General features: G+C 44.8%; 1 protein-coding gene across 2 annotated transcripts in view; it reads left to right on the plus strand.

The window, feature by feature from the left end:
* Positions 1-25,685, plus strand: part of LOC138665170 (lysosomal alpha-glucosidase-like) — a 194,723-nt gene that overhangs the window by 70,978 nt on the left and 98,060 nt on the right. For both annotated transcript variants that reach the window (XM_069752430.1, XM_069752431.1), the window contains exon 7: positions 21,141-21,259. In XM_069752430.1, coding sequence (XP_069608531.1) covers positions 21,141-21,259 — 119 coding nt within the window. The remainder of the gene's footprint in view (positions 1-21,140; positions 21,260-25,685) is intronic.

Raw genomic sequence — 25,685 nt, forward strand, 5'->3', positions numbered from 1 at the left:
TCCTCAGCGGTCGAGGAAACGTCAGCGTCTAGTGGTAGTAGGTGGAGGTACACTAGACACGGTGACGTTTGCCTCTAAATTGTCCTTTAAGGGGACAATTATTATAGGCTCATTCTCCCACTCGGTAGAGCTCTGCGTGGATTCTGGGGCGGAGGGCAATATTATGTCTTCTGCCTTCACCCAACGTCACGCAATACCCCTGGTTATGCTAGCTCAACCAGTAACGGTACGAGTGGTGAATGGGTCGACACTGCCCTCACAGATAACACACCAGACCATCCCTTTTACTCTGTCCATGTCGCCATCTCATCAGGAGATTATATCTCTGCTCGTCATTCCTAAGGGAATTGATGAGGTCCTGTTGGGAATACCTTGGCTATGGTACCACTCTCCTCATATCGAGTGGTCCTCAGGCAGAATTCTGGGATGGGGTGAATCTTGTGGGGGTAGGTGTCAGAGGGAGTGCGTTCAGGTTGCTACTACAGAGGTACCCGCAGATCTATCCTCTCTCCCCAAGCAGTATTGGTCTTATGCAGACGTGTTCTCCAAAAAGGCGGCGGAGATCCTTCCGCCCCATCGCCCCTATGACTGTCCTATTGATCTCTTGCCTGGTGCTGAGCCTCCCCGGGGTCGAGTCTATCCGTTATCTCTCCCGGAGACGGAGGCAATGTCACAGTACATCCAGGAAAATCTGGCAAGAGGATTCATTAGGAAGTCAGTGTCACCTGCTGGGGCAGGGTTCTTCTTCGTGCAGAAGAAGAATGGGGAATTGCATCCATGCATAGACTACAGGGGTCTTAACGCCATCACCGTTAAGAATAAGTATCCTTTGCCCTTGATATCTGAGCTCTTCGATAGGCTTCGGGGAGCAAGGGTATTTACTAAATTAGATCTGCGGGGTGCTTACAACCTGATTCGCATCCGTGAGGGGGACGAATGGAAGACGGCTTTTAACACCAGGGATGGGCACTATGAATATCTGGTGATGCCCTTCGGGCTCTGTAATGCCCCAGCCGTTTTCCAAGACTTTGTGAACGACATCTTCCGGGATATGCTTTCCACCTCGGTCGTAGTCTATCTGGATGATATTCTCATCTACTCTCCAGATATTGACTCCCACCGGAGAGATGTTTGCAAAGTCTTCGACCTCCTACGGGCAAACTCCCTCTATGCCAAGTTGGAGAAGTGTATGTTCGAGCAGGAGTCCTTACCTTTCCTAGGCTACATCATCTCTGCCCAGGGATTGGCTATGGATCCTGCCAAACTACAGGCTGTGATGGACTGGCAGGAACCCCATTCTCTTAAAGCGGTGCAGCGCTTTATGGGGTTCATTAATTATTATCGCCAGTTCATTCCGCACTTCTCAACTTTGGTAGCTCCCTTGGTTGCCCTCACCAAGAAGGGGGCAAATCCCAAATTGTGGTCTGACGAGGTCTCCAAGGCCTTTAACTCCATAAAGTCACACTTCGCTAGCGCTCCCATCCTACATCGCCCCGATGTTGATAAGCCATTTATCATGGAGGTGGATGCCTCTTCTGTTGGTGCTGGAGCAGTCCTCTTCCAAAAGGATGCTCAAGGTCGGAAGCATCCTTGCTTCTACTTTTCTAAGACCTTCTCACCAGCAGAGAGGAATTATTCCATCAGGGACAGAGAGTTGCTAGCCATGATGTTGGCTTTCTCGGAGTGGAGACATCTCTTGGAGGGAGCACGTTTTCCCTTCCAAGTCTTCACAGACCATAAAAATTTGGTGTACCTGCAGACAGCCCAGCGGTTGAATTCTCGCCAGGCCAGATGGTCCTTATTCTTCTCCCGGTTTCATTTCACCCTCCATTTTCTTTCTGGGGAGCAGAACATTCGGGCCGACGCTCTCTCTCGCTCCGTTGTGTCATCTGCGGAGGAGGAAGAGGAGCCTCGGCTTATTGTCCCCACCGAGAGCTTGAGAACTGTGGCCCCGGTTTCGCTAGAGTCTGTGCCTCCGGGCAAGACTTTTGTACCATCCAGTTTGCGACCGGAGGTTCTCTCTTGGGCACACTCGTCCAGGGTGGGTGAACATTTTGGTTAAAAGGACATCTGAGTTACTGGCGAGGACATACTGGTGGCCGCATATGGCTCGTGATGTCGCAGAATATGTTCGGGCGTGTGTCTCTTGCGCCAAGAACAAGTCCCCTCGGCAACGGCCAGCTGGTTTGCTTTACCCTCTGCCGGTGGGTGCCTCTGACAGGCCCTGGGAGATGGTCGGGATGGACTTTGTGGTGGGCTTACCCAAGTCTCGTAACTGCACCATTATCTGGGTGATCACCGACCATTTTTCCAAAATGGTGCACTTGGTGCCTCTTCCACGGCTACCTTCTGCACGGGCGTTGGCTGTCTTGTTCATCAAACATATCTTTCGCCTACACGGTATGCCAGACAAAATTGTTAGTGACCGGGGTCCCCAGTTTGCGTCTCGATTCTGGAGAGAGCTTTGTCGTCTACTCAGTATTGAGTTGAATCTCTCTTCGGCATATCATCCCGAGACGAATGGGTTGGTAGAGAGGGCCAACAAGACCTTGGTCACATATTTACGACATTTTGTTTCTGCCAGGCAGGATGACTGGGCATCCTTGCTACCGTGGGCAGAGTTTGCGCTTAACAACGCCGTAGCCGACTCCACCGGTCAGACTCCATTCCTCCTAAATTACGGCCAGCATCCGCGTGTCCCTGTGCCCATGCCTGTGTCTTCTGCTGACTCCAGGGTGGCAGACTGGGCTGTGGAGGCACGGGACATTTGGGACCGCACTCAGGATGCCATTCGGGCCTCCAAGGAGAGAATGAGGTCCTCCGCCGATGCTCATCGGCGTCCCGCTCCGACCTTTGCTCCTGGCGACTTAGTGTGGCTCTCCGCCCATAACATCAGGCTGCGTGTGGAGTCCACTAAGTTTGCACCTCGCTACTTGGGTCCCTTCAAGGTCCTTGAACAGGTTAACCCTGTGGTCTACCGTCTGACCCTTCCTCCACGCTTGGGTATCACCGACACCTTTCATGTGTCCCTCTTGAAACCCGTATACATGTCCCGGTTTTCCGAGTCATCTGCCGGGACATCGGGTTCGTCTATGGACGATTACGAGGTGAACGCTATTTTGGGGTGCAAGGTGGTACGTGGCAAAAAGTTCTATCTGGTGGATTGGAAGGGTTATGGCCCAGAGGACAGGTCCTGGGAGCCTGCTGAAAACATTCGGGCCCCACAGCTCATTGCTGCCTTCGAGCGTAGCGAGGCCCAAGGAGGGGGGGGGTCCTAGGAGGGGGGGTAATGTTAGGTGTCGAGTTCCCACTTCTGCACAAGGGGAATCTCGAGTCATCTCCGCTGCGGTCTCCCATTCTTATCCAGCCGCAGTGGAGTCTGCTCAGCAGAGACGTCGGTCCCAGCGTCTTGCTCAGTCTCACTATGTACAAAGAGTTACTGCTGCTTTTCCTGCTTCTGCCATTGAAGTCAGTGTTGGGCAGCGGCGAGCAGATGCTTTTGGGGCTAAGTCCTGCTTTTCTCTTTCTGAGCATGCCCAGGGCAAGATCTCCCATTGGAGATCGAGGGTCACATGCTCAGATACTGCAGCACATCCCATTGGTCCTCCAGGAAGGTCCTGAAAGGGCAAAACTTTGGTAGCAGCTTCCCATTGGTCCTTTATTGGAAGGTCTTGAACGTGCTGCAACTATATAAGCTGCGCATGACCGCACGGCCATGCGCTAGTGTACATTTGTAAATGTGTGTGTGTTGTGAGTGAAAGTCGCTCTTTAAATAACCCTCCCTATTGGATGACTGTTCGCGGAAGGTGTATGTTTGCTATCTAGCGCCCGACTTAGCCATCTGCACATAAACACACAATACAGCGTCTTATTGCTGTGACCGCCAGTGCGGCGCCTTGTGCTTTCACAGCGCTTTCCTGACCCAAGCCTGGGTGGTTAGTGGCGTTCGCCAGTGCGGCACTGCATGCACTCTCATGCTTCTTTTGCTGTCACTCTGACAACTCTGTAGCGGTGTCGAGCGCATGAGGTCTATGTACTCAAATCCTGTGTCTTGCGATTGAGTTCTGAGACTCGTTGAATGCTCTCCTGGTGCGGTACCACGGCCCTGTGACGTAACAGGGTTCGCTTCCTTCACACAGGGTGAGGTTAGCCCATGTGTGTATTCACTTTGTACCGCCATATAGTCCGTCATTACTTGGCAGCAGGTTCCATCTCTGCACGGTGGACCCCGGGCTGCGAACGCACCATACTCTATCTGTCTTATTATTTGGTGCGTTCCGCTAGCCCTAACAATAAACTGGCGTTAAATTCATCCATTGGTTGTATAAATTATTCTTTTGAAAGCTGAAACCCTCCGAAATGTGGTTTAGTTTAAGAAAATAAATTGACATCAATGCAGAAATATTGATCAGTTAATGGACACAGAATGGTCACATTTAGCCAAGACATAAGTTTTGTCGCCCACAGAAAGTAATGTGATATTCAAACAAATAATTAACTTAAAATACAAATATATGTTGCATAACATTGGTGAATGAAGTTGTGGTGCTATTAGAGTCATATTTAATATTTTGAGTGACTTCCATGAGCTTGAAGGACTGCATCCATGCGGTTCAACAATGATTCATACAATTTATTAATGCAGTCTTACATGCCTCCCAGAGTTCATCTAGATTCTTTGGTTTTGTCTTCCAAGCTTCGTCTTTCATCCTACCCCAAACATGCTCAATGATGTTCATGTCTGGTGACTGGGCTGGCCAGTCCTTGAGCACCTTGATCTTTTTTGCCTGGAGGAACTTTGTTGTAGAGATGGATGTATGAGATGGGGCACCATCCTGCTGCAGAATTTGACCCCTTTTATGATTTGTAATATAAGAGGTAGCTAATACTTCTTGATATTTTAGGCTATTGATATTGCCTTCCACCTTGCAAATGTTTTGCACACCCCCATACTGAATGTAACCCCAGACCATGATCTTTCCACCACCAAATGTAACTGTTTTCTGGGTGTATTTTGGATCCATACGTGCTCCAGTAGGTCTCCTGCAGTATTTGCGGTGGCTGTGGTGTAATTCTACTGAAGATTCATCAGAGAAATCCACCTTCTGCCACTTTTCCAGTTTCCATCTGTTTAGTAGGCTGTGGGACTTTGCAAATGCCACACGGTTTTTTATTTAGCTTTTGTTTAGTGCTGGCTTCTGGGCACTGATTCGACCATGGAGGCCATTTCGAGACAGAATCCTACAAACTGTTCTAGTTGACACAGGGACTTGAGGTGACCAGGCCTGTTGGAGCTCTGCTGCAGTGGAAGAGGGACTTGCTTTGGATTTTCTAACCCACATGTTGCTCCTGAGCAGTTGTCTTGTGGTGTCTGCCGGACCTGGGCTTGTCAAACACATCTCCAGTCTCTTCATATCTTTTTTTAATTCTTTGTACTTGATGCTGAGACACATTAAAGGTGCCAGCCACCTCTGCAGTTGATCTGGTGTTCAGCCTCTTGATAATCCAGGCTTTGGTCGCAGGGTGGATTTTTGCCATGTTGTCAGAGCTCAAGTTGCAGTTCAAGTGAAGGTCTGGGGTGCTGGGTTTCTTTTTATGCACACACTAATTAACCGATCGTTTACTGAGCACTAGGGTTGAGCGACCTTGACCTTTTTAGAGTCGAGTCGTGTTTCGCGAAACCCGACTATCTTAGAAGTCGAGTCGAGTGGAATCGGCCGATTATCGCGAAAAGTCGGGTATCGCCCGAAACACGAAACCCAATGCAAGTCAATGGGGGAGCATAGTTGGCAGTGAGTGGAGGCCAGGAAAACACCTACACTGCCCATTTTAATGGCAAAAACATCCATTCTTTTTACTGAAGCTTGTCAATCGTAATTTAGCTTATAATAATTGGAAGGCATTTGAAATTGGTAGTCATTTGGCTAAAGTTGTGGGGGGTAGGGCTGGTTCAAGTAATTAGTGGGCCCAGGAAATCTGGAACGCGTCACGGCAGTGGAGCAGGGAGAGGAAAGTATTTCAACTTTGCAAGTGCTGTGATCCTGAGCAAGCAGGGGGGGCCCACTCGTTGGCACTGGCACTGGCACAGGGCCCCTCAAAGTACAGCGGTGTGTTTGCACGGCGGGGGCGCCTGCCACCGGCAGCAACACTTTTGCGTACTATGAGAGGCCCTGTGCCAGTGACGTCGCCAACTAGTATTCCTCCCCCCACCTGATGAAGGAACCTGCACTTTCATCTGCACCTTCCTCTTTGTCCCCTTGTAAGGTGGTATGGTATGCGGGAAGAGGAACCTGACTTTCAGCAGGGTCACAATCTTGCTGTGTAGCGTGCACGGGGAATTTAGCGTTATGGGTCAATGTACCAGCAGACTCATCTATCACTGGCTGGGCAATGGGCAGGATGAGGAGGAAACACAGATATAGGCCCAAGGAATAAAGTTGGCTAAATGCAGTTCAAAATTGGTAACACAGGACTAACCAGGGGGCATTGCAGTGGAGGACAACTAGAATGAGAGGCTGACACAGAGAGTAGGCCCATATCAGTAAGTAGTCGAAATGCAGTTCAAAATTGGCAACCGTAGTAAACAGGCGGCACAGCTTTGTTCAGTGGAGGAGAACAGCAAGGAGTGGCAGACACCGATAGTAGGCCCCAACCCAACTAGTACGCCAAATGCAGTTGTTCCATTTAACCACAATTTAATGAGAGCCTGAACATAGAAGCTCAGGAAAGGCAACCTGGAGAACACCTTGTAGTGTAACACACCATCTCTCTACACCCCATACCCAATTTGTAGGCCTAATGCAGTGTAGTTTCCAACAACTACTAAACGAGAGCAGGAAGATCGAAGCAATGGAGAGGAAACCTGGGGAACACCTTGGAGTGTAACACACCGTCTCTCTACACCCCATACCCAATTTGTAGGCCTAATGCAGTGTAGTTTCCAACAACTACTAAACGAGAGCATTAAGATCGCAGCAATGGCGAGGAAACCTGGGGAACACCTTGGAGTGGAACACACCATCTCTCTACACCCCATACCCAATTTGTAGGCCTAATGCACTGTAGTTTCCAACAACTACTAAACGAGAGCAGGAAGATCGCAGCAATGGCGAGGAAACCTGGGGAACACCTTGGAGTGTAACACACCGTCTCTCTACACCCCATACCCAATTTGTAGGCCTAATGCAGTGTAGTTTCCAACAACTACTAAACGAGAGCAGGAAGATCGAAGCAATGGCGAGGAAACCTGGGGAACACCTTGGAGTGGAACACACCATCTCTCTACACCCCATACCCAATTTGTAGGCCTAATACACTGTAGTTTCCAACAACTACTAAACGAGAGCATTAAGATCGCAGCAATGGCGAGGAAACATGGGGAACACCTTGGAGTGGAACACACCATCTCGCTACACCCCATACCCAATTTGTAGGCCTAATGCACTGTAGTTTCCAACAACTACTAAATGAGAGCATTAAGATCGCAGCAATGGCGAGGAAACCTGGGGAACACCTTGGAGTGGAACACACCATCTCTACACCCCAGACCCAACTTGTAGGCCGAATGCAGTGTTGTTTTCAACAACTACTTAAGAAGAGCCTGAAGATCAAAGCTCAGAAAAGGCAACCCGGGGAACACCTTGGAGCGGCAGACACTGGTAGTAGGCTGTAAACCCCAAATTTTGGTCAATGGAGTTTATGAAATGTTCCAGGGGTACAGAGGCAGCATTGGTGTGGTAAGCGGAGAACAATTTATATTTGGGACTGCAGACAGACTTTGTAGGCTGTCCCCTGTGGACCATGCATCCACAACATTAACCCAGTGCGCCGTAATGGACATGTAACCTTTCGTGGACATGCCTACTGGTCCATGCATCTGTTGTCAGGTGCACCTTTCTACTATTAGATAGCCAGAGAGCATGGACAATGCAGATTTTTACATGATGCTGTAGTGCTGGGATGGCTTTTCTCGCAAAAGAAGTGACGACTGGGTAGCTCTTACCGTGGTACAGCGTAGTCCATCTGGGCTTTATAATTGTAAAATAGAGAATAAAAATTGGCTGTATGCACTTTAAAATAGGTTACAGGGGTACACGGGCGGCAGTGGTCTGGTCAGTGTAGTTGTAGTAGAAAGAAGGGACCGCAGACAGGCTTCGAAGGCCTAACATAACAAATTGGACAGGCTGTAGGCACTTTTACATTGGTTCCAGGGGTACACGGGCAGCAGTACAATGGTCAGTGGAGGCCTAGTGGAAGGAGGGACCGCAGACAGGCTTCGAAGGCCTAACATAACAAAAATGTCAATACAATGGTATTGTCAGTGCCAGGCATTGAAGGATGTCAGCGCATAGACTAAACATTGGTGGAGCTGTGAGAGATAATTTTGCAAGTGGTAGAGCACTGTTTGAGCTGGGGGGGGGAACTGTCTTGTGGCCGGCGGTACAGGCCCAGGGCCCCTCATATTACAACGGTGTGTCTGACGTTGGGTGCGCACCACCACCGCCAGAGACACTTTATTGTACTATGAGGGACCCAGTGGCAGTGCCGTCGACCAAAAGCGGGCACACCCACCTCTTCAGAAAAAAAACAGCACTCTCACGGGTGCTGGCGCCAAGTGGCGATACCACGGCCCCGTGTGGGGAGTTTGGCCATTTAGGGAGGTGTAAACATGTCGTATGCTGGAAAATCAGGTGCAGCAAATTACGATATTGGAAAAGTCATTCATAATAGTCCACAGGCAAGACCTTTTCATAGGAAAGCTAGGTGTCAGCCGGGCAAGGTGGGGCAAAAGATTTCGAAATCCAGTTGTGGTTCATTTTAATGAAGGTTAGATCATCTACATTTTGGGTAGCCAGACGAGTCCTTTTTTCTGTTAGTATTGAACCTGCAGCACTGAATACTCTTTCTGATAGGACACTAGCTGCCGGGCAAGCAAGCTCCTGCAATGCATATTCTGCCAATTCTGGCCAGGTGTCTAATTTGGATGCCCAGTAATCAAATGGGAATGACGGTTGAGGGAGAACGTCGATAAGGGATGAAAAATAGTTTGTAACCATACTGGACAAATGTTGTCTCCTGTCACTTTGAATTGATGCTGCAGTACCTGTCCTGTCTGCGGTCATAGCAAAATCACTCCACAACCTGGTCAGAAAACCCCTCTGGCCAACGCCACTTCTGATTTCTGCCCCTCTAACACCTCTGGTCTGCTGGCCCCTGCAGCTCGTGTGAGAATGATCACGGGCGCTGTGTGCAGGGAATGCCAGAAGCAAACGGTCAACAAGAGTTGATTGTTTGGTTGCTAATATTAGTTCCAAGTTCTCATGTGGCATTATATTTTGCAATTTGCCTTTATAGCGAGGATCAAGGAGGCAGGCCAACCAGTAATCGTCATCGTTCATCATTTTAGTAATGCGTGTGTCCCTTTTGAGGATACGTAAGGCATAATCCGCCATGTGGGCCAAAGTTCCAGTTCTCAAATCTGCGGTTGTGCTTGGTTGAGGGGCAGTTTCAGGCAAATCCACGTCACTTGTGTCCCTCAAAAAACCAGAACCCGGCCTTGCCGCGCCAACAATTTCCAGTGGCCCCGGAAAAGCTTCCTCATTAAAAATATAATCATCCCCATCATCCTCCTCGTCCTCCTCCTCCTCTTCGCCCGCTACCTCGTCCTGTACACTGCCCTGGCCAGACAATGGCTGACTGTCATCAAGGCTTTCTTCTTCCTCAGCTGCAGACGCCTGATCCTTTATGTGCGTCAAACTTTGCATCAGCAGACGCATTAGGGGGATGCTCATGCTTATTATGGCGTTGTCTACACTAACCAGCCATTTGTATTCCTCAAAACACTGTAGAACTTGACACATGTCTTGAATCTTCGACCACTGCACATCTGACAACTCCATGTCTGCCATCCTACTGCCTGACCGTGTATGTTTATCCTCCCACAAAAACATAACAGCCCGCCTCTGTTCGCACAGTCTCTGAAGCATGTGCAGTGTTGAGTTCCACCCTGTTGCAACGTCTATGATTAGGCAATGCTGGGGAAGTTTCAAAGAACGCTGATAGGTCTGCATACGGCTGGAGTGTACGGGCGAACGGCGGATATGTGAGCAAAGTCCACGCACTTTGAGGAGCAGGTCGGATAACCCCGGATAACTTTTCAGGAAGCACTGCACCACCAGGTTTAAGGTGTGAGCCAGGCAAGGAATGTGTTTCAGTTGGGAAAGGGAGATGGCAGCCATGAAATTCCTATCGTTATCACTCACTACCTTGCCTGCCTCAAGATCTACAGTGCCCAGCCACGACTGCGTTTCTTTCTGCAAGAACTCGGACAGAACTTCCGCGGTGTGTCTGTTGTCACCCAAACACTTCATAGCCAATACAGCCTGCTGACGTTTGCCAGTAGCTGCCCCATAATGGGAGACCTGGTGTGCAACAGTGGCAGCTGCGGATGGAGTGGTTGTGCGACTGCGGTCTGTGGACGAGCTCTCGCTTCTGCAGGAGGACGAGGAGGAGGAGGAGGGGGTGCGAACGGCTACAGCCAACTGTTTCCTAGACCGTGGGCTAGGCAGAACTGTCCCAAAATTGCTGTCCCCTGTGGACCCTGCATCCACAACATTCACCCAGTGTGCCGTGATGGACACGTAACGTCCCTGGCCATGCCTACTGGTCCATGCATCTGTTGTCAGGTGCACCTTTGTGCTCACAGATTGCCTGAGTGCATGGACGATGCGCTCTTTAACATGCTGGTGGAGGGCTGGGATGGCTTTTCTGGAAAAAAAGTGTCGACTGGGTAGCTCGTAGCGTGGTACAGCGTAGTCCATCAGGGCTTTGAAAGCTTCGCTTTCAACTAACCGGTAGGGCATCATCTCTAACGAGATTAGTCTAGCTATGTGGGCGTTCAAACCCTGTGTACGCGGATGCAAGGCTAAGTACTTCCTTTTTCTAACCATAGTCTCATGTAGGGTGAGCTGGACTGGAGAGCTGGAGATCGTGGAACTAGCGGGGGTGCCGGTGGACATGGCAGACTGAGAGATGGTGGGAGATGGTATTGTTGCCGCCGGTGCCCAAGATGCAGTGTTTCCTACTACGAAACTGGTGATTCCCTGACCCTGACTGCTTTGGCCTGGCAAAGAAACCTGCACAGATACTGCAGGTGGTGCGGAAAATGGTGGCCTTACACTGCCGGAAGGGATGTTGCGTTGGTGACTAGCTTCATTGGCCGAGGGTGCTACAACCTTAAGGGACGTTTGGTAGTTAGTCCAAGCTTGCAAATGCATGGTGGTTAAATGTCTATGCATGCAACTTGTATTGAGACTTTTCAGATTCTGCCCTCTGCTTAAGGTAGTTGAACATTTTTGACAGATGACTTTGCGCTGATCAATTGGATGTTGTTTAAAAAAATGCCAGACTGCACTCTTTCTAGCATCGGATACCTTTTCAGGCATTGCAGACTGAGCTTTAACCGGATGGCCACGCTGTCCTCCAACAGGTTTTGGCTTTGCCACGCATTTTGGGCAAGATACGGGCCCGGCAGATGGAACCTGTTGCGATGTTGATGCCTGCTGCGGCCCCTCCTCCTCCGCTTCAGAACTGCTGCCGCCTGCACCCTGTTCCCCCAATGGCTGCCAATCGGGGTCAAGAACTGGGTCATCTATTACCTTTTCTTGTAGCTCGTGTGCAACTTCGTCTGTGTCACCGTGTCGGTCGGTGGTAAAGCGTTCGTGATGGGGCAACATAGTCTCATCAGGAGACACAAAAGAGAATAGTGAAACCAAAAACACTCAGTTTGAAAAAATGTTGCAGTAATCCGCAAGTGCTAGTAAAAGATGTAAAAAACAGGGTATTTGGTTGATACGTTTTTTGCAAAAAATGTATACTAAGCTGCTCTACCAATCTTCACGGTATACCCTTATCAGAGCAGTCCTAACTAATGTATGCAATCCCTATCTGATGTATTTAAAAACTTGATCATCTGTATATAACCTGTGTGAACAGGGTTCAGAGAGGAAAAATCCTTGTGTGCATACAGGGTAGAACAGCTTTTGTGCAGATAGCCCAAGAGGAGTGGTGGAACTCCCCAGTCTTGTAGACACAAGAGAACAATTATGGAAACAGGAACACATGGGCTACTTGCACAGTGAACAAGTCTGTATGATCATGTTCACACACCACCAAGAAACCTGAAGACACAAAAGAGAATAGTGAAACCAAAAACACTGAGTAGGTAGAGCAGCTTAGTATACATTTTTTGCAAAAAACGTATCAACCAAATACCCTGTTTTTTACATCTTTTACTAGCACTTGCGGATTACTGCAACATTTTTTCAAACTGAGTGTTTTTGGTTTCACTATTGTTCTCTATTGTTCTCTTGTGTCTACAAGACTGGGGAGTTCCACCACTCCTCTTGGGCTATCTGCACAAAAGCTGTTCTACCCTGTATGCACACAAGGATTTTTCCTCTCTGAACCCTGTTCACACAGGTTATATACAGATGATCAAGTTTTTAAATACATCAGATAGGGATTGCATACATTAGTTAGGACTGCTCTGATAAGGGTATACCGTGAAGATTGGTAGAGCAGCTTAGTATACATTTTTTGCAAAAAACGTATCAACCAAATACCCTGTTTTTTACATCTTTTACTAGCACTTGCGGATTACTGCAACATTTTTTCAAACTGAGTGTTTTTGGTTTCACTATTCTCTTTTGTGTCTTCAGGTTTCTTGGTGGTGTGTGAACATGATCATACAGACTTGTTCACTGTGCAAGTAGCCCATGTGTTCCTGTTTCCATATTTGTTCTCTTGTGTCTACAAGACTGGGGAGTTCCACCACTCCTCTTGGGCTATCTGCACAAAAGCTGTTCTACCCTGTATGCACACATGGATTTTTCCTCTCTGAACCCTGATCACACAGGTTATATACAGATGATCAGGTTTTTAAATACATCAGATAGGGATTGCATACATTAGTTAGGACTGCTCTGATAAGGGTATACCGTGAAGATTGGTAGAGCAGCTTAGTATACATTTTTTGCAAAAAACGTATCAACCAAATACCCTGTTTTTTACATCTTTTACTAGCACTTGCGGATTACTGCAACATTTTTTCAAACTGAGTGTTTTTGGTTTCACTATTCTCTTTTGTGTCTTCAGGTTTCTTGGTGGTGTGTGAACATGATCATACAGACTTGTTCACTGTGCAAGTAGCCCATGTGTTCCTGTTTCCATAATTGTTCTCTTGTGTCTACAAGACTGGGGAGTTCCACCACTCCTCTTGGGCTATCTGCACAAAAGCTGTTCTACCCTGTATGCACACATGGATTTTTCCTCTCTGAACCCTGTTCACACAGGTTATATACAGATGATCAGGTTTTTAAATACATCAGATAGGGATTGCATACATTAGTTAGGACTGCTCTGATAAGGGTATACCGTGAAGATTGGTAGAGCAGCTTAGTATACATTTTTTGCAAAAAACGTATCAACCAAATACCCTGTTTTTTACATCTTTTACTAGCACTTGCGGATTACTGCAACATTTTTTCAAACTGAGTGTTTTTGGTTTCACTATTCTCTTTTGTGTCTTCAGGTTTCTTGGTGGTGTGTGAACATGATCATACAGACTTGTTCACTGTGCAAGTAGCCCATGTGTTCCTGTTTCCATAGTCTCATCAGGGTCTGATTCTTGATCATTACCCTGCGAGGGCAATGTTGTGGTCTGAGTCAAAGGACCAGCATAGTAGTCTGGCTGTGGCTGTGCATCAGTGCACTCCATGTCAGATTCAACTTGTAATGGGCATGGACTGTTAACTGCTTCACTTTCTAAGCCAGGGACGGTATGTGTAAAGAGCTCCATGGAGTAACCCGTTGTGTCGCCTGCTGCATTCTTCTCTGTTGTTGTTTTTGCTGAAGAGGACAAGGAAGCGACTTGTCTCTGACCGTGAACATCCACTAACGACGCGCTGCTTTTACATTTACCAGTTTCACGAGAGGAGGCAAAAGAGCTAGAGGCTGAGTCAGCAAGATAAGCCAAAACTTGCTCTTGCTGCTCCGACTTTAAAAGCGGTTTTCCTACTCCCAGAAAAGGGAGCGTTCGAGGCCTTGTGTAGCCAGACGACGAACCTGGCTCCACAGCTCCAGACGTAGGTGCAATATTTTTTTTCCCACGACCACCTGATGCTCCACCACTACCACTACCCTCATTACCAGCTGACAATGAACGCCCCCGGCCACGACCTGTTCCACCAGACTTCCTCATTGTTTTAAAAACGTAACCAAACTAACGGTATTTGTTGCTGTCACACAACTTACACGGTGAGCTATAACTTCAGTATGATTTAGCTACCCCTTTACAGGTGGGTGAGACCACAACGAAAATCAGGCACAATGTTACACACTCTGTTTTTGGTGGCACCAAATGAGAGAGATGCCACACACGCAGGACTGTCACTGAAGCACAAATGTAAATATTAATCTCCCACTGTTTTTTTTAATTTTTTTATTTTTTTTTCAGGGAGACTTTAGAAACAAAATAAAATAAAATGATTTTTTCAGGAAGAATTTAGAAACCAAATAAAATAAAATGATTTCTTCAGGGAGAATTTAGAAAACAAATAAAACAAAAAATAGGCTTTCTATGGCCCACTGAGTGAGAGATGACGCGCACAGGAGTCAGGAGTGGCACACAAGCCCAGAGGCCAATATTTTTCTCCCAATGATTGATGTAGTGATTTTTTTCAGGTTGATTTTGGAACCCAAATCAAGCTACAAAAATAATAGGCTTTCTATGGCCCACAATTGGAGAGAGAGAGAGAGATGGCACACCCAGGAGTCAAGACTGGCACACAAGCAGAAAGGGCAATATTAATCTCCCACTGATTTTTTTTTTTTTTTTCAGGGAGACTTTAGAAAAAAAAAATAATAGAATAAAATGATTTTTTCAGGAAGAATTTAGAAACCAAATAAAATAAAATGATTTTTTCAGGGAGAATTTAGAAAACAAATAAAACAAAAAATAGGCTTTCTATGGCCCACTGAGTGAGAGATGACGCACACAGGAGTCAGGAGTGGCACACAAGCCCAGAGGCCAATATTTTTCTCCCAATGATTGATGTAGTGATTTTTTCAGGTAGATTTTGGAACCCAAATCAAGCAAAAAAAATTATAGGCTTTCTATGGCCCACAATTGGAGAGAGAGAGAGAGAGAGATGGCACACCCAGGAGTCAAGACTGGCACACAAGCAGAAAGGGCAATATTAATCTCCCACTGTTTTGTTTTGTTTTTTTCAGGGAGACTTTAGAAAAAAAAAATAATAGAATAAAATGATTTTTTCAGGAAGAATTTAGAAACCAAATAAAATAAAATGATTTTTTCAGGGAGAATTTAGAAAACAAATAACACAAGAAATAGGCTTTCTATGGCCCACTGAGTGAGAGATGATGCACACAGGAGTCAGGAGTGGCACACAAGCCCAGAGGCCAATATTTTTCTCCCAATGATTGATGTAGTGATTTTTTCAGGTAGATTTTGGAACCCAAATCAAGCAAAAAAAATAATAGGCTTTCTATGGCCCACAATTGGAGAGAGAGAGAGAGAGAGATGGCACACCCAGGAGTCAAGACTGGCACACAAGCAGAAAGGGCAATATTAATCTCCCACTGATTTTTTTTTTTTTTTTTCAGGGAGACTTTAGAAAAAAAAATAATAGAATAAAATGATTTTTTTCAGGAAGAATTTAGAAACCAAATAAAATAAAATGATTTTTTCAGGGAGAATTTAGAAAACAAATAAAACAAAAAATAGGCTTTCTATGGCCCACTGAGTGAGAGATGACGCACAAAGGAGTCAGGAGTGGCACACAAGCCCAGAGGCCAATATTTTTCTCCCAATGATTGATGTAGTGATTTTTTCAGGTAGATTTTGGAACCCAAATCAAGCAAAAAAATTATAGGCTTTCTATGGCCCACAATTGGAGAGAGAGAGAGAGAGATGGCACACCCAGGAGTCAAGACTGGCACACAAGCAGAAAGGGCAATATTAATCTCCCACTGTTTTTTTTTTTTTTCAGGGAGACTTTAGAAAAAAAAAATAGAATAAAATGATTTTTTCAGGAAGAATTTAGAAACCAAATAAAATAGAATGATTTTTTCAGGGAGAATTTAGAAAACAAATAAAACAAAAAATAGGCTTTCTATGGCCCACTGAGTGAGAGATGACGCACACAGGAGTCAGGAGTGGCACACAAGCCCAGAGGCCAATATTTTTCTCCCAATGATTGATGTAGTGATTTTTTCAGGTAGATTTTGGAACCCAAATCAAGCAAAAAAAATAATAGGCTTTCTATGGCCCACAATTGGAGAGAGAGAGAGAGATGGCACACCCAGGAGTCAAGACTGGCACACAAGCAGAAAGGGCAATATTAATCTCCCACTGATTTTTTTTTTTTTTCAGGGAGACTTTAGAAAAAAAAAATAATAGAATAAAATGATTTTTTCAGGAAGAATTTAGAAACCAAATAAAATAAAATGATTTTTTCAGGGAGAATTTAGAAAATAAATGGCCCACTGAGTGAGAGATGACGCACACAGGAGTCAGGAGTGGCACACAAGCCCAGAGGCCAATATTTATCTCCCACTGATTGATTTATTGATTTTTTCAGGTAGAATTTAGAACCCAAATCAACCAAAAAAATAAATAGGCTTTCAATGGCTCACTATCTGAGAGAGAGAGATGGCACGCTTAGGACTGGCACACAAGCCCAAAGGCCAATATTAATCTCCCTTTTTTTTTTTTCAGGGAAAATTTATAAACCCAATAAAAAAAATAATAAATAGGCTTTCTATGGCCCACTATCTGAGAGAGAGAGATGGCACGCTTAGGACTGGCACACAAGCCCAAAGGCCAATATTAATCTCCCTTTTTTTTTCAGGGAGAATTTATAAAACCCAAAAAAATAAATAAATAGGCTTTCTATGGCCCACTATTTGTGAGAGAGATGGCACGCTTAGGACTGGCACACAAGCCCAAAGGCCAATATTAATCTCCCACTGATTGATTTATTGATTTTTTCAGGTAGAATTTAGAACCCAAATAAAGCAAAAAAAAAAAAATAGGCTTTCTATGGCCCACTGAGTGAGTGATGATGCACACAGGAGTCAGGAGTGGCACACAAGCCCTGAGGCCAATATTTTTCTCCCACTGATTGATGTAGTGATTTTTTCAGGTAGATTTTGGAACCCAAATCAAGCAAAAAAATAAATAGGCTTTCTATGGCCCACTGACTGAGAGATGGCACACACAGGAGTCAGGAGTGGCACACAAGCCCTGAGGCCAATATTTTTCTCCCACAAGATTGATGTAGTGATTTTTTCAGGTAGATTTTAGAACCCAAATCAAGCAAAAAAATAAATAGGCTTTCTATGGCCCACTGAGTGAGAGATGGCACAGACAGGGATGGCACTCTAGCAGAAATGCCAATCTTAATCTCCCACAAAAAAAAAAAAAAAAAAAGGAACTGTCCTTCAATTACTATCTCCCTGCAGTAATCTCAGCCAGGTATGGCAGGCAGCAATAAGGAGTGGACTGATGCACAAATGAAATAAAAAGTGTGGACAAACAAACAAGATAGCTGTGCAGAAAGGAAGGAACAAGAGGATTTGTGCTTTGAAAAAAGCAGTTGGTTTGCACAGCGGCGTACACACAGCAATGCAGCTATCAGGGAGCCTTCTAGGGCAGCCCAATGAGCTACAGCGCTGAGAAAAAAAAAAAATGTAGCTTCCACTATCCCTGCACACCGAAGGTGGTGTTGGACAGTGCAAATCGCTACAGCACAAGCGGTTTGGTGGTTAATGGACCCTGCCTAACGCTATCCCTGCTTCTGACGAAGCGGCAGCAACCTCTCCCTAAGCTCAGATCAGCAGCAGTAAGATGGCGGTCGGCGGGAACGCCCCTTTATAGCCCCTGTGATGCTGCAGACAGCAAGCCAATCACTGCAATACCCTTCTCTAAGATGGTGGGGACCAGGACCTATGTCATCACGCTGCCCACACTCTGCGTTTACCTTCATTGGTGCTTTTCGCGTCATTGAAACGCGACTTTGGCGCGAAAGTCGCGTACCGCATGGCCGACCCCGCACAGGGGTCGGATCGGGTTTCATGAAACCCGACTTTGCCAAAAGTCGGCGACTTTTGAAAATGAACGACCCGTTTCGCTCAACCCTACTGAGCACAGGTGAGGATGTAAACTAGGATTGGGTGCATTATATGACCAGGCGACAAAACTTTTGTCTTGCCAAAATCTGACCATTCTGTGTCTATTAACTGATCAATATTTCTGCATTGAGGCCAATTTATTTTCTTAACCTAAACCACATTTTGGAGGGTTTCAGCTTTCAAAAGAATAATTTATACAACCAATGGATGAATTTAACGTCAGGTTATATAAGCTTTTATTTAGATAACATGGATAAGCGACATAACTTCTGTCAGGGAGTGTAAATCTAATATGATTTTATACTAGAGTTGTCCACAGTGGACCAGATATATCAAAATCAGATGTCACTCAAGGCAGAAGAAGACCAAATCCAGACCCTTGTATAGCCAGTTAAAAAATGTTACATATAAGACAGAATAGCTAAGATATCACATAGCTTAGATATCCATGGTTATGACCACTGATATAGTAACAATTGGTTTGTTAGTTAGTTGCTAGTGGTTGTAATCATGGATACCTAAGGTCCTTCAATGCTTACGCATAAGGAAAGAAAGATAGCGAATCATAAAAACTATTCTAAATTTCAAATCGGAAGTATTTTCTAATATTATTATTAATACACCTACTACATATTGGGATAGGATCTTCGAAATGGGAATACCACTTTAACTCTAGCTTACCCTTATGTCCCTACCTATGCTACAGTCTACTATCTATCTCTATACTACCTATCTTATGATGATGTATCCTATACTATACACCTACACTGCACAATACTAACATTACTACATAACCACATGACAATATGCTACAAAGACGAATGACATAATACACCTTAAATAATACACATGAAGTGACTGGTGTCTTCAGGGGTAGGAACGATACAGCACAGTCCACCATTCTTACAGACTAATACAACATAAGCCCTATTTTATTGCTAAAAACTTTAATTAAATATCTAAAGGCAACAAGCCTTTTTTCTATCATATGAGTTAAAATGTGGAGTCCCCTCAGGAGCTCATGACAGTTAAAAACTTCAAAAAGCCTCAAAGATTAAAAAAAAAAGAAAATCAGTGAACACTTAAGTAAATGTATAGCGTTCTAATGTTTGTTGATTCGGTGTTGAGTGTGTTCGCCATAACGGCTCAGGAGTAGTGTTGAGCGATACCGTCCGATACTTGAAAGTATCGGTATCGGATAGTATCGGCCGATACCCGAAAAATATCGGATATCGCCGATACCGATATCCGATACCAATACAAGTCAATGGGACATCAAGTATCGGAATGTATCCTCATGGATCCCAGGGTCTGAAGGAGAGGAAACTCTCCTTCAGGCCCTGGGATCCATATTAAAGTGTAAAATAAAGAATTAAAATAAAAAATATTGTTATATTCACCTCTCCGGCGGCCCCTGGACATCAGCGGGAGGATCCGGCGTCCGGCACGGCTTCTTTCTTCAAAATGCGCGCCTTCAGGACCTGTGGAATGACGTCCCGGCTTCTGATTGGTCGCGTGCCGCCCATGTGACCGCCACGCGACCAATCAGAAGCCGCGACGTCATTCCTCAGGTCCTAAAAGGCGCTCATTCTAGGACTTTAGCTGAGGAATGACGTCGCGGCTTCTGATTGGTCGCGTGGCGGTCACATGGGCGGCATGCGACCAATCAGAAGCCGGGACGTCATACCACAGGTCCTGAAGGCGCGCATTTTGAAGAAAGAAGCCGTGCCGGACGCCGGATCCTCCCGCTGATGTCCAGGGGCCGCCGGAGAGGTGAATATAACAATATTTTTTATTTTAATTCTTTATTTTACACTTCCGATACCGATACCCGATATCACAAAAATATCGGATCTCGGTATCGGAATTCCGATACCGCAAGTATCGGCCGATACCCGATACTTGCGGTATCGGAATGCTCAACACTACTCAGGAGAGAAATGTTTCATTTTAGGACAGAATGCCTTATAACTAGTGTTGAGCGATACCGTCCGATACTTGAAAGTATCGGTATCGGATAGTATCGGCCGATACCCGAAAAATATCGGATATCGCCGATACCGATATCCGATACCAATACAAGTCAATGGGACATCAAGTATCGGAATGTATCCTCATGGATCCCAGGGTCTGAAGGAGAGGAAACTCTCCTTCAGGCCCTGGGATCCATATTAAAGTGTAAAATAAAGAATTAAAATAAAAAATATTGTTATATTCACCTCTCCGGCGGCCCCTGGACATCAGCGGGAGGATCCGGCGTCCGGCACGGCTTCTTTCTTCAAAATGCGCGCCTTCAGGACCTGTGGAATGACGTCCCGGCTTCTGATTGGTCGCGTGCCGCCCATGTGACCGCCACGCGACCAATCAGAAGCCGCGACGTCATTCCTCAGGTCCTAAAAGGCGCTCATTCTAGGACTTTAGCTGAGGAATGACGTCGCGGCTTCTGATTGGTCGCGTGGCGGTCACATGGGCGGCACGCGACCAATCAGAAGCCGGGACGTCATACCACAGGTCCTGAAGGCGCGCATTTTGAAGAAAGAAGCCGTGCCGGACACCGGATCCTCCCGCTGATGTCCAGGGGCCGCCGGAGAGGTGAATATAACAATATTTTTTATTTTAATTCTTTATTTTACACTTCCGATACCGATACCCGATATCACAAAAATATCGGATCTCGGTATCGGAATTCCGATACCGCAAGTATCGGCCGATACCCGATACTTGCGGTATCGGAATGCTCAACACTACTTATAACCTTATTCCTTCCTGTGGATAGGAGAAAAAATCTAATGTATTAATTCCCACTTCCTTCATTCAATCTTTTTCATTCGATAGCTAAACTTGATAGATACATATCTTTTATGCAACTGGATTATTTTCTATGTAATAAATAAAATAATTATGAATGCTCTAATTTTGCATTACAGGGTATCCCTTTATGCCTCCATTTTGGGGCCTTGGATTCCACCTCTGTCGCTGGGGTTACACTAGCTCTAAATTAACTCGACAAGCTGTGAAAAAAATGAAAGATGCTAAAATACCTCTGGTAACAAATTATAATATTCTATTCTTTGATAGTAACGGCACATTATACACATTAGTTTCTACTAAGGTATTGTTGCCCTTTGTCCAGGTGTCCATTTTCCTTCCCTCCAGCGTGATACATATGCATCAAAATTCCAATTTTTTCACAAATAAATGCAAAACATATCGACCTAATTTTACCGCAAACTTAAAGTACAATGCGTCATGAAAAAATAATCTCAGAATCACTGGGATATGTTGAAGCGTTCCAGAATTATTACCATATGAATTGACACTGGTGAGATTTCAAACGTTTAGTCTTGTCATTAAGGTTGAAATGGGCTTGGTCACTAAGGGGTTAAAGATGGAGTAGCAATGTATCTTGGAGTGTTTTCTTATCCAGTTATACACTAGTGCACAAGGTGCTCTACTCAACTGATATATGGAAACCTTGCCTAATTATAATGAATAATAGTGCAAATTTAACACAATGGAGGAATAGACTTACCGGTATTTTTTTTTCTGTTTTTGTTTCAATTTTGCCTTTGAAGAGCCCAAAGTGTTTTATATTTCTGCCAACGTGTGTTTTTGTGGTAACAGTTGATGTTTCATTTTTTTATAATTTTGAGGTTATTTAGATTGTTTTATAATATAATTCATAAACTGTTTTTTTACATATTTTATTAGTCCCTTTATGAAATGTAAACATGTATTTGCTTGTACACTTTACTGCTGTAGTATTGATAGATATAAATGCAAGAAAATATTTCCAAGTTTAGTTTCGACCCACAAAACCCTCCATCCCAGGCACTGTGGGCTCCAGCACCTGTTTTGGGTGGCCAGATGCTGACACTGACCCGGCATGAGTCTTATTATACACACTGTTAAATGGAAGGCACTGTATATTAGGTGGTTATTACTTTTGTGTCAGGTCTTTTTATACGAGGAGAATATTTCTTTTGTATCTGACGCTGTATTTTGGGTGGTTATTACTTTTGTAATTAGTCATGTATATTGGGTGGTTATTATTTAGGAGGATACAACTTTTGTATCTGGCACTGTATATTGGGTGGATATTACTTTTGTGATTAGTTACAGTGGCTTGCAAAAATATTCTTCACCACTGGGATTTTTCGTATTCTGCTATCTCACAACCTGGAATTTCACTGTTTGTTTTTGAGGGTTTACAGTAGTTTACATAAAGAACATACCTACAACTGTGAACATTTGGTTTTCATTTTATTGTGAAGCAAACCACAAATAGGATAAAATACGGTAACTGAAAACTTCAGTGTCCTAACTAGAGCCTACGTTTGTGGCCATTACAGCTGCAAATCACTTTGGATGCGTTTCTATGAGCTTTCCACATCTTGCCACTGGGATTTTTGGCTATTCCTGAAAGCAAAACTTCTCCAGCTCCTTCATGTAAGATGGTTTCCTCTAGTGAACAGCAATCTTCAAGTCTGACCACAGACTATCAATTGGATTAAGTTCTGAGCTTTGATTGGGCGAAGCCAAACAATTTACGTTTTCCCTTAAACCTCTCGAGTGCTGCTTTTGCAGTATGCTTTGGGTCATTATCTTTTTGGAAGGTGAACCTCCGTCATAAGGATCCTTATGTGCACCGATATTAGGACCTATCTACAGGATCACGGTTCCACCCTTTTTTCTTTTCCAATTCACTGGCGCCCATAGGAATCACTCTGATTAGAACTAGAAGTTCACCACATGATCCTACATTGCATGCCTGTATGGTGGAACGCAAACATGGACTCAACCCCACCCACTCTCAGCCCAGTGGAACGCAGACTATTGTCACTATGATTCACCTGTGTCACTTCCGGATCACTATTTCCGGCCGCACGTTCTCCCAATCACGGGAGACCAATGCAGATATAAGAGACTCCCTGATGACTCCTTTTTCACACTGGACAAGTGGTGGACACTGCGTCCATGACCCCTGCATATTCCCCAACTTCGGTAAGTTTAGATGCTCATCACACGCGGCTGCACTTTATCAATCATAGATAAAACGTCCCACTGGGGACCATGCCCTGACACTGCCTCCTTTAACCCCCTAGTGATATGTTTTGCATCAAGAGCCAGTTGATCACAACAGGGTATGTACCTTTACTGCATTTTACCATGGGCTACCTATATGGTACACTATGGGGCAATTTACCAACCACACTCTCCCATTTAGGACTCCTAGTCCTGCATATGACCCTGGTACCCTGAAACATTAGAGTGAGGGTAGGTCAGGTTCCATTTTCCTTTCCTTTCTTTTTCTTTTTTACATCTAGTAATATTTATGGCACGCTTTACTCATTTTTCCATTACAATTATTTTTGTTGTACTGTTGTAATCCTCACTGCGATGGTGCTATTTCCATTACGGAGATATGTCTATAATAGTTGTGACCTGTTCGACTATTCTTGAAGAGGGTCTCCCTTTATTGGATACTGTTGAACCACTGTAGCGTTAATATGTTATACAACTGTTCACCATTTGACCTGCAATTTTGTATATACTTTATTTATATTTTGTTCATTTGTTTCTCTCCAGTACATTGTTGAAGGTCTTAATACTAACCGAAACGTCTACTGTATGTACTCTACCTCATTAACTTTTTCACCACAGTTACAATTTGTGTGTGCCAAGTTTATCTAGAAATCAAATCTCTGACAGACTTAAACAGGTTTGCTCAAGAGCATCCCTGTATTTCACACCATGCGCATTTCCCTTGTCTCTGACCATTTTCCCTCTACTTGCCGCTGAAAACATCCCCACTGCATGATAATGCCACCACCATGTTTCACTGTGGAATGGTGTTCTTGAGGTGATGAGTTGTGTAGTTTAGTGCCAGACATAGCGTTTACCTTGGTAGCTAAAAAGTTAAATTTTGATCTCATCTGACCACAGCACCTTCCTCCATACAATTTTGTGTGTAAGTAAAGGCTTTTTTCTGCACACTCTTCCATAATGGCCACCTCTATGAAGTATATGGCTTGTTCTGTTTGATGAATCCTGTCATAAATCACACTCTGTGAGTATCTCCAGGCTCTTTATTCACATCATGTCTCAACCTCCATTACATGAATTCCGAGTACAACAACATCCAACAAGTTCCAAACAAAGACTATAGAACACACATAAAAGTAGTGAGACCCCTAGAGGCCACATGAACATATAACATATTGCTACATCCTTTCTCTTTTAACTAGAGGAACAATAAAAGATACTAAACTAATGTATACTATGACAAAGTTAGAAATTAACCTAGTACGTCCAGTTAGATATAATCTTTGAGGTGCGCCGGCTTTTTGCTAATTCTGCCAGCTCTGGTAATATAAGATGTGTCACTTTCTACATCTGGTACATCTGGTAGTTCTTCTGATATTGTCTGTCTCTGGCCAGAGTCCTCACCCTGATGGTCAGCTGTCACTGTTGGTGCCTGACTTGTACTTGCTGCCTCGTTGTCTTGGGTGTCTGGATACTGTTCAAAAGGCCATGAATCATCTCTTTCTTGTGTTTTCCTCAAATATCTTAGATTCCTCCTTAGTCTTCTTCCGTCGTCTGTTAGAATTTCGTAAGACCGAGGTCCCAGTTTCTGGACAACCTTTGCCTTTTGCCAGTGTTTGTCAAATGTGGTGCTTGGCTGCAGCCGAATATTGTCATTTCTCTGGAGCTCAGGCAGATCCTTTGCAGATTTATTGTAATAGAAAGCTTGCCTAGCTTGATTCTTCTGTAATTTAGCTTCGATGTTTCCCAGCAGCTTTGGCTCTAACAGATGACACGCAGTTGGTACTAGTGTCTTTGTACGCCTACTCATGAGCCTCTGTGCCGAACTGCTGTCTAGGCCTTGGGTGGGTATGTTTCTATGATCCAGTATAGACAGATATACATCAGCACCCGCCTGGTTTGCTTTCTGCATGAGCCTTTTGGCCGTTTTTACTGCTGACTCTGCTTTCCCATTACTCTGAGGATATCTTGGAGAAGACGTCTGGTGTTCAAATTCCCATTTCTTACTGAAAGTTTTGAATTCTTCCAACGTAAACTGTGCCGCATTGTCAGAGAAAACGATATCTGGAATGCCATACCTGGCAAAATGGGCCTTGAGTTTTTTAATCACTGTTCTTGCCCTTGTGTCCTGCACCAAATCAACCTCCCAGAAGTTAGAGAAATAGTCCACTGTAATCAGGTATTCTTTGTCATTCCATGTGAACAAGTCTGTTCCTATTTTTGACCAAGGCCTATGTGGAATTTCATGAGGTTGCAATGTCTCCTTTGGTTGCTTATCATTGCAGGATGCACATATTTCACATTGTGCTATGTAATTTTTTATGTGGTCATTCATTCCTGGCCAATAAACTGATTCTCGTGCACGACGTAGGCATCCTTCCATGCCTAAGTGAGAAGAGTGCAATGTCTTCAATATGCCTCTTCTG

The sequence above is a fragment of the Ranitomeya imitator genome, chromosome 2 (assembly GCF_032444005.1).
Source record: "Ranitomeya imitator isolate aRanImi1 chromosome 2, aRanImi1.pri, whole genome shotgun sequence".
NCBI classification, from domain to species: Eukaryota; Metazoa; Chordata; class Amphibia; order Anura; family Dendrobatidae; genus Ranitomeya; species Ranitomeya imitator.